Source organism: Triticum dicoccoides, chromosome 1B (assembly GCF_002162155.2).
Source record: "Triticum dicoccoides isolate Atlit2015 ecotype Zavitan chromosome 1B, WEW_v2.0, whole genome shotgun sequence".
Lineage (NCBI taxonomy): Eukaryota > Viridiplantae > Streptophyta > Magnoliopsida > Poales > Poaceae > Triticum > Triticum dicoccoides.
The window spans coordinates 220,524,268-220,534,170 of NC_041381.1; the positions used below are offsets into that span (position 1 = coordinate 220,524,268).

The 9,903-nt window shown below is 45.1% G+C and overlaps 1 protein-coding gene across 1 annotated transcript; it reads left to right on the forward strand.

The window, feature by feature from the left end:
- The first annotated feature begins 332 nt into the window (after positions 1-332).
- LOC119329058 (shaggy-related protein kinase GSK2-like) lies at positions 333-4,298 on the forward strand. The gene is made up of 12 exons (XM_037602046.1): positions 333-623; positions 731-832; positions 1,307-1,366; positions 1,449-1,721; positions 1,805-1,879; positions 2,046-2,102; positions 2,551-2,691; positions 2,789-2,839; positions 2,914-3,009; positions 3,179-3,262; positions 3,616-3,717; positions 3,831-4,298. Exons 1-12 carry the CDS (start codon positions 549-551, stop codon positions 3,921-3,923), a joined length of 1,209 nt encoding a protein of 402 aa, XP_037457943.1. The 5' UTR covers positions 333-548; the 3' UTR covers positions 3,924-4,298.
- The last annotated feature ends 5,605 nt before the right edge of the window (positions 4,299-9,903 follow it).

Here is a 9,903-nt window from a genome sequence, read left to right on the forward strand (position 1 = left end):
CTCCTGTATGACATGAATGCGCCATCAATTTCTCCGACGAATACCCTAGTATATTTGTACAACAATTAGTGTACAATTTTCAAAAATTTCTACGACGAATATCCTCATATATTTTCAGTTCATTTTCTGGCAGAAATTGAAAATATGCTGTAAATATATTTTAGCGGCATTGTTTATCCTTTTGACCAAAAAATGAATCCCATTACTCGGCAATAAATGCGGCACACTATATAAAACCCAACCTGATGCCCGGGGTACTCCCAGCAATTTGACCCCCGAGGCTCGTCCAGTCTAATCCACCTCCCCACTAATCCACTAGCTGTTTACACAGGGTCAGCTAACCGCTCTCTCTATAGATCAACGTCACTCCCCATCTTGTTCGTCTTGGTCACCCCCACCCCCACTTTCCCTTCACTGGTCAAAGGCACCACCACCCACATCACAGTACTACAAGCCAAGCCAAGCCAATCCAAGCCAGAGAAGAGTACCAGGCGTAGGTGGATGCAAGTGTGAGCCCACCGTGTCCGCCCCATTCACGCCCTAGCCACATGGAGCATTCGGCGCCGGCGCCGGAGCCGATGCTGCTCGACGAGCAGCCCCCCACCGCAGTCGCCTGCGAGAAGGTAACCGGATCTGTGCTGGGATGGTCTTGGCCGTGTGTTTCTTGGCGTGGTGTTCCGTTGAGCTGATGTTTAGCGTGTTGTTTTCGTTGGGCGCTCTTGTTGAGCAGAAGCAGCAGGATGGCGAGGCGCCGTATGCGGAGGGGAACGACGCCATGACCGGTCACATCATCTCCACCACCATCGGCGGCAAGAACGGCGAGCCCAAGCAGGTGAGCTGAGCGTCTCTTATTGTGTCTCTGGGCCTGAGTTTGCACGGCCAGTTCTTGCCTTGGTGAGATGCATCTGTTCTCCTGCAGCTATTCTCTTTAGCTATGTATAGAGTGCTTTGGTGATGATGACAAGTCATTGAAATATAGCTGTGTGGATTCTTGGTTAGATTTTTCTTCGATTACCAAGAACGAAAAAAATGTTTCAAAGCGGCTGAATTTATCAATTATCAAGGACGATGTAGCTTGTCAGCCTATTTTTGTAGTGCTCATTTGTTTGATCCTCGTGTAACTATGGTTTGCTCAAGAGATCTGTTCCAAATATGCCTGTGTGGTGTTCAATACTGTTGGTTTTTGGGACAAATTTGGACGGCTTCAGTTAGATTTTGGCCAACACTAGTGCTCAAATCTGTTACTATGAGCAACAGCTGATGCCTCTTTGGCGCCCAGTTGGTAATGTCCTGCTTTGTTTTTCAGACGATTAGCTACATGGCGGAGCGCGTTGTGGGCACTGGTTCGTTTGGCATCGTCTTTCAGGTGATTGCTCTAGCCATTCTTTGTTTCCTTCTTTGTGTTGTTGACTACCAGCCTGGTGTTTAGGGAAATGTTGCATGTGTAGGCTAAATGCCTGGAAACCGGGGAGACGGTGGCCATTAAGAAGGTACTGCAGGACAGACGGTACAAGAACCGTGAGCTGCAGCTTATGCGTTCGATGATCCATTCCAATGTTGTCTCCCTCAAGCACTGCTTCTTCTCAACCACAAGTAGAGATGAGCTGTTTCTGAACCTTGTCATGGAGTATGTCCCGGAGACGCTCTACCGCGTGCTTAAGCACTACAGTAATGCCAAACAGGGGATGCCACTTATCTACGTCAAGCTTTACACCTATCAGGTTTGTGAATTTCCAATGAATAAATGTGAAATGTGTGCCTGTCATTGTGCAACTATTCTAAGTCAATTTTACATTGGTGGCAGCTATTCAGGGGGCTGGCGTACATTCATACTGTTCCAGGAGTCTGTCACAGGGATGTGAAGCCACAAAATGTTTTGGTATGTATCAGTGAACACTGGCTGTGTGCATCACTTGATGCAGAGGCCGCGGTCTTCCCCTTTCTGAAAAAAATGTATCAGTGAACACTGAACAGATTTGCTCGGTTTTCATGTATGGCTTTTCATGCTTGATTTTGAACTTGCCTCCACTTGCTTCATTATACAGGTTGATCCTTTAACACATCAAGTTAAGATCTGCGACTTTGGAAGCGCGAAAGTTCTGGTATGTTGGCTCTTTCCCCAAGAGTTTACTGATACGTACACACTGCTTCAATTCATTTGTCCTGTCGTGTAGGCTACTCATTCTATTCAGTGTTGAACCAGAATTGGCATCATGGTCTGTGCTATTTTGATTTATTCTTACTGTTTTAGGCTTATAGCTGGTCAGGTGTTAAGACTAAAATTAAGTCACTTTTATATACCTTACAGTTTGACTTCTTCAGATAGTTTTGGTTTATAAACTATTATCTCTGTATTCCGCTTTTCCTTACTAGATTGCTGAATTCTTGCTTTAGCCGAATGCAAAGTTTCTGATCTTCACTTCATTTATTTACATTGGATGTCCGACACTCAATTTGAACTTTTGTTCCTTTGCTACAATAAACCTGCATAGTACTTTGATGTTACTTACCTGCTAATCCGATATCATTTTTCTTGTGCTGTTCTATCAGGTGGCGGGTGAGCCCAATATATCATACATATGCTCACGCTACTACCGTGCTCCGGAGCTTATATTTGGTGCGACTGAATATACAATATCGATAGATATATGGTCAGCTGGTTGTGTTCTTGCAGAACTGCTCCTTGGTCAGGTTAGTTCCTTCGTTTCGTTCACATATTTTGCAACCTCCTAGGTTCCAACTAAGATGTCAATACTATAGTTTCTGATCTTTCATTTGTTTTTGCTAGCCATTATTTCCAGGAGAGAGTGCAGTCGATCAACTCGTAGAGATAATCAAGGTCTGCAAACATTCCATATATCTTTCTTTCGCTTATACTATTAGATGTTGTTGACCTTTGTGATGTTCTTGTAGGTTCTTGGAACGCCAACTCGGGAGGAAATACGTTGTATGAACCCGAATTATACGGAGTTTAGGTTTCCGCAGATAAAAGCTCATCCTTGGCACAAGGTAGGCTTGCAATCTCATTCTAATATCCAATCATATATCACATTTGCTGTTATTAATATATGTGGCTCACTGTTATTAATATAGTCCAGCCGTATATAAGATCTGCTGTAATATACTTAACCATGTAATGTGATGCCTACGTGTACTGATTGCACTTTGCTGTGATCAGGTTTTCCACAAGAAAATGCCTCCTGAAGCCATAGATCTTGCTTCACGTCTTCTTCAATATTCACCAAGCCTCCGTTGCACTGCTGTAAGTTTTTTCTTTTCATGTTGCTTGCTCTTCTAGGTGTTTGTTGTGGCAAGTAGGAGAGGAACAGATGAACGTAAATGTAAATATGAATGGTCTTTTAGAGACAATCAGATATATAATTCTCCTTATTGCTTGTTGGTTACTTATTTATGTATATGTGTGTAGTGTACATTTGTCAAACTAGATTGACCAGTACTAGTCTTCTATGACCATCATAATCATAGTTATGAGGACCGCCAATCCAGTACCATAGATCGATGCTTGGCAGATGACGAGTTGATATTTAGTCGTCATGTAACATGTTTTGCTATAGCATGATGGCTATTCTCATGCATTTGAATATCCGCGTGCAGCTTGACGCATGTGCGCATCCTTTCTTTGATGAGCTACGGGAGCCTAATGCGCGCCTGCCAAACGGACGCCCGTTCCCACCTCTGTTCAACTTCAAGCATGAAGTAAGTGCATCAGAGAAAAACTAGGCTGCTCATTTGCAATTTGACAAAAATGTATGCAACCTGTTTGTGCTGTTGTGCTTATGGGATCTGCATTTTTATTTTTATTTTTGCAGCTGGCCAATGCTTCACAAGACCTCATCAACAGGCTTGTGCCTGAACATGTTCGCCGACAAGCTGGTCTTGCTTTCGTGCATGCGGGGAGCTAAATATGCGCACCGGTGCCCTCAACCTTGCACCTTATTGTTTTGCCATGGGCAGAAGGGTGGTGGTTTAAGATGGAGGCAGGTCAGATGATCCCTGGAGCGATATATGCCAGATTCCATCATCAGGAGTACCGGTAGAGCAGCGAGGAATAACAACTGTCTAGATCATCTGCCAGGGAAGGAGCCTTGCCAGGGAAACAGCATAGCCTTACGCCGTGGACCCGAGTTTTCTTTCAGTTTTTGCCCTATTGTAAGAGTTCATAGCTTCTTAATGTACTGTGGCTCGTAAGTTGTCAACTATTTCGTTCACCATTCACTGACGGAAATTGTTGCAGTAAACTTCGCTGTTCAATAAGTTGTGTCATGGTAGAGCTTGCACGCCCGCTGCCTGTCATGTAGTCTAGCTGTTTATTTTCTGTTGGGTAGTTGCGACCCGTCGTGACTCGTGAGATGGCATGATTGAACTGGAACTAGGGTTCGTGGGATCGAGAATTGGGGAAGCTATAGGTTTAGTATGGCCAAAGGCTCACAATAGAATCCAATGCTGATTCCAGATAAACAGGGGAGGCTTAAATTGCCCCGCTAGCAACAGGTAGAAAGGAAACAACTCGGCAAGTGAACTAATACATTTTTTTTTTAGGGAAAGCGAACTGATACAATAATAAAGTTGTACTACGGTTAAGACATTTAGGCCTCGTTTGGTTATCCGAGATCCCGGGGGGATCCCCGTCGAAATCCAGGGCGCATGGCCTGCGCGGCAACTCAGCCCGTGGAAAACGATCGCGCTATTTGGTCGCTCACCGCCGGAGGGTTTTCTGGCCCGATCCACGCCGTTTCCCTGGGAGAGCAATCCATGGCTCGAGGGGTGGAGAAAATCCAAGCGTTGGCTTCTCTCACGCGATGGAGCTTGTCAGCGATCAAGCCAGTGGAAGTGCATCAGAGGAGCGCGAGAAGTTAATTCAAGCAACGGGCCGGCCCAGAAGGGAGCCTCGTTTACCAGCTCGGCTCGTTGGGCCGGAATGGGCTTAGTAACCGTTACTACTTAAGGGAGTGTTGGTGTGCGTGTAGAGGCAGGCGGTGGCAAACGGCCAGTTGGCCAAGAGGCTTGCGTGTGTATCTGCATCTTCTTCCTCAGTTCCCCTCTCTTCGAATTGTAGTTCGAATTTGAAATCAATGGAGTAATAGAGAAAGAGAGATCACCTAACAATCTGGTATCAGAGCACCCCATCCTGGAATTCCCTCGCCACCCCCACCACACCCGCTTCGTCGACTGCCGCCGCGCCGAGGCCATGGATCGAATTCCACCGGAGACGAAGGCGTTGTACGAGCTGTTGCGGGCAGATTTCGACGCCGCTCTCGCTAAGAGCTCCTCCGAGCGGAATGAGGCGACGGTGACCGCGCTCGCTAAGCTCGACACCAAGCTGGATCAGCTTTCGGGGCGGATCGAGGACGTCAAGCTCTCCCTCAGCATCGACCTCGATGAGATCCATGGAGAAATTGGGGCCACACCGCCTCCATCGCCACGAGATCCATCTGCTAGCAAGCAGCCGGTGCAAGGTGCCACCTCTGGGCTTGATGGATCGCCCCCCAAGTACGTTCCCCCTCAGGTCCGATGTATGAATTCAGAGCACAACTCCCCTAGACATGTCAGTCCGTCTCAGGAGAGTTCCCGTCAGTTTCCTGTTGAAGCTCTTGGATTAGGGCCCCGGATTGAGTTGCCTAGGTTTGATGGATCTAATTCGAAGTTATGGCAGACTCATTGTGAGGATTATTTCTATTTTTGGAACACACCGCAGAATCAGTGGGTATCCTTTGCTTCGTCTCTGTTTGATGGGTCAGCTGCTCGTTGGTTGGAGTCAGTTCAGCGTAGAGCACCTAATGCATCTTGGTCTGAATTCCGTAGTTTGTTGATGTCTCGCTTTGGTCGTAACAAGCATCAAAACTTATTGCGTCAGTTGTTTTCTATCCGTCAGATTAGCACTGTTGAAGAGTATGTTGAGCGGTTTTCAGAACTGTTTGATCAATTGACTGCTTATGAGGATCACTCAAATCTTGTGCATTATGTGACCCGTTTCATGGAAGGATTGACACCTGCAGTGCGTATGTTGGTTGGCATTCAGCAACCATTTGATTTGGACTCTGCATATGCTTTGGCTTTGTTGTCAGATGAATTAACTAGCTCTTCGACACAACCCCTTCCGTTTATTCCTCGTTCAACATCATCAGTGATGTCTGGATCGAGTCGGCCAAATTCAAGTAAATTCTTGGAAGAGAAGAAAGTAACTGATTCTGCTAAATTGTCTACAACTGATGATAGATGGTCAGCTTTGCGTGCCTTTAGAAGATCTAAGGGATTATGTTTTGTGTGTGGTGAACGTTGGGCCAGAGACCATAAATGTAAACAGGAAATTCAGTTGCATATAGTTCAGGAAATGTTGGAATGTGTGCAATGTTAGTCTGATGAGACTAGTAATTCAGAGGAAGAAATGGTTGGTGAAGTTAATGCTATGACATTGTCTGCGGCTGCTATTGGTGATTATACTGTCCCTGCTGTGTCAACCAAGAAGCTCAGAGTTCAGTTACAGGGACGTACATTGTATTTTTTGGTGGACTCTGGTAGTAGTCACACCTTCCTTGATGCAGTTGTAGCTGATTCCATGTCAGGTGTTTCTGCAATGCCAGTCTCTATGGTCAGAGTGGCCGATGGAAAATTAATTCCTTGTTCTAGTCAACTGAAAACAGGGGAGTGGTCTTGTGCTGGTTATACTTTTACTAGCCAGTTTAAGGTTTTTCCCTTGGGAACTTATGATGGCATATTGGGCATGGATTGGCTTGCTGCTAACAGCCCTATGCAGGTGGATTGGGGTGAACATTGGATTTCTTTTCAGAAAGACCAGGTGTTAATTACTTTGCTTGGTGCAGATGCTAATCCTCAGTTGTGTGCAGTAATGGAAATGTCAGCTTTGCTAGTTACTGAAGAAGTTAATTTGTCTGAATTACCTCAGGAAATTCAAGAGCTTATTGAGAAATTTGCTCCAGTTTTTGCAGCTCCTACTGGATTACCACCTAGAAGAAAATATGATCATACAATTCTTCTCATTCCTGGAGCTGGTCCTGTGGCCATCAGACCCTATAGAGTTGCCCCTGCTTTGAAGGATGAATTGGAGAAACAAGTAAAATAAATGTCGGACTCTGGTGTGATCAGGCCTAGTAATAGTCCTTTTTCTTCCCCAATGTTGTTGGTTCAAAAGAAGGATCACTCTTGGAGGCCTGTTTTTGATTATAGGCATCTTAATGCCATAACTGCTAAGTGCAAATATCCAATTCCAGTAATTGATGAGCTTTTGGATGAATTGGCTGGGGCCTTTTGGTTTTCTAAATTGGATTTGAGATCTGGTTATCATCAGATAAGGCTTGCTCCTGGAGAGGAATACAAGACTGCATTTCAAACTCATAATGGTCATTTTGAATTTTTGGTCATGTCCCAAGGTTTGACTGGAGGGCCTAATACTTTCCAATTTGCTATGAATAGTGATTTGTCCCCTATGTTGAGAAAATGTGCAGTGGTTTTCTTTGATGACATTTTAGTTTTTAGTGCTACTTATGCACTTCATTTGCAGCACTTGGCAGAAGTACTTCAGCTGTTGCTCCAGCATCAATGGCAAGTCAGATTATCCAAGTGTGCTTTTGCACATCAAGAAATTGGATATTTGGGTCACATTATCAGTGGAGAGGGTGTGTTCACTGACCTTGCTAAGATTTCTGCTATCCAGGATTGGCCAGTTCCTGTGTCTGTTAAAGAGGTCAGGGGATTTTTGGGTTTGGCTGGGTATTATAGGAAGTTCATTAAGCTTTATGGAGTTATCAGCAGACCTCTCACTGTACTGCTCAAGAAAGGAGTGTATTTTCATTGGACAGAGGTAGAACATCAGTCTTTTGTGGCCCTTAAAGAAGCCCTTGCTTCAGCACCAGTGTTAGCACTTCCAGATTTCTCCAAAAAGTTTGTTGTGGAAACAGATGCTTGTGATGTGGGCATTGGAGCAGTTCTTATGCAAGATGGTCACCCTTTGGCATATGTTAGTAAGGCTTTGGGCCCTCGAAACCAGGCTCTTTCTATTTATGAAAAGAGTACTTAGCTATACTTCTTGCTGTAGATCATTGGCGACAGTATTTGCAGTTGTCTGAATTTGTTATTCAGACTGATCAAAGGAGTTTAGTTAGTCTGTCTGACCAGCGTTTGCACACAGTTTGGCAACAGAAAGCTTTAACTAAGTTGCTTGGCCTTACTTACACCATTTGTTATAAAAAAGGGGCTGAGAATAGAGCTGCTGATGCTTTGCCTAGGAGACCTCACACGGCCAATGAAGTACTCCCTGAACTACATCACATTTCTTCTGTGCAGCCATTGTGGTTGGAAGATATCATTCAGAGTTATGTTGATGATCCTTTCTCTGCTGCCTTGTTGCAACGATTGGCGCTTGATTCTCAATCCGACAAGAAGTTCTCCTTGAGAGCCGGCATTTTGCGCATCGATCAGTGTATTTGGGTGGGTAATAAACCTCAGTTGCATCATAAGTTGGTCAGTGCTTTTCATGATAGTGCCATTGGTGGACATTCAGGTTTCCCTGTGACTTACAAACGTGTTCGACAATTGTTTCGATGGGCAGGCATGAGAAGTTTCATTAAACAATTTGTGCAACATTGTTTGATTTGTCAGCAAGCTAAGCATGAACGTATACCATACCCTGGACTGTTGCAACCTTTGCCAATTCCAACTTTGCCTTGGGAAATGGTGACTATGGATTTTGTTGAAGGTCTTCCCACATCTGGCAGGTATAATTGCTTGTTGGTGGTCATTGATAAGTTGACAAAGTATGGCCATTTCATTCCTATGCATCATCCCTTCACTACCCTGTCTGTCGCTGAGGCGTTTCTGAATGCAGTTTACCGTCTCCATGGCATGCCATTGTCTATTGTGTCAGATCGTGATCGGGTGTTTACTAGCCTTTTTTGGAAAGAGCTGTTTGCTAAGACAGGTACCATGCTTCGTATGAGTTCTGCTCGGCATCCACAAACGGATGGCCAGACAGAGCGTGTGAATCAGCAAGTGGAATGCTTCCTCTGCTGTTTTGTCAGTGCACACCCCACTCGTTGGGCGCAATGGATACCTTTATGTGAATTTTGGTACAACACAAATTGGCATTCAGCTACAGGGCAAACACCATTTGAGGTTGTTTATGGGCATGCTCCCCATCACTTTGGCATTTCTGTTGATGATACTATTCAGTCTAAGGATCTGAAACAGTGGCTTGACCAGCGTCAAGTGGTTCTTGCTTTAGTTCAACAACATTTGTCTCGTGCTCAGCAACGAATGAAGGTCCAAGCTAATAAGCATTGGACTGAGCGCTCATTTGAAGTTGGGGACATGGTGTTTCTTAAGTTGCAACCATATTTGCAGTCTTCTGTTGCTCCACGTGTTAATCATAAGTTGGCCTTTAAGTTTTATGGCCCCTTCCAGATTATTGCTCGAGTTGGTGAAGTGGCTTATGAGTTGGCCTTGCCTGCTTCTAGCAAGGTCCATCTAGTTTTTCATGTCTCGCTGTTGAAGAAGGTTTTGGCTCCTGGTTGTGAAGCGTTTCCACAGTTACCTCCTTCTGATGCTCATCTTCAGGTGCCCATGGAGATTTTGCAACAGCGAGTGATCAAACGTGGTTCTAGCTCTGTGGTCCAAGTTTTGGTTTGTTGGAGTAATTCTTCTGATGATCTCGCTACTTGGGAGGATAAGGAAACGTTGAAGCAAATGTTTCCGAGGGCTCCGGCTTGGGGACAAGCCGTTTCTAAGAAAGGGGGGATTGTCTGCGATCAAGCCAGTGGAAGTGCATCAGAGGAGCGCGAGAAGTTAATTCAAGCAACGAGCCGGCCCAGAAGGGAGCCTCGTTTACCAGCTCGGCTCGCTGGGCCGGAATGGGCTTAGTAACCGTTA

Excerpts from the sequence above, each read along its gene's own strand:
- LOC119329058 (XM_037602046.1), top strand. The coding sequence starts at position 549 with ATGGAGCATTCGGCGCCGGCGCCGGAGCCGATGCTGCTCGACGAGCAG. Across the intron at positions 833-1,306 it reads AGAACGGCGAGCCCAAGCAG|ACGATTAGCTACATGGCGGA; the intron begins GTGAGCTGAGCG and ends TTTGTTTTTCAG. Across the intron at positions 2,692-2,788 it reads CAGAACTGCTCCTTGGTCAG|CCATTATTTCCAGGAGAGAG; the intron begins GTTAGTTCCTTC and ends TGTTTTTGCTAG.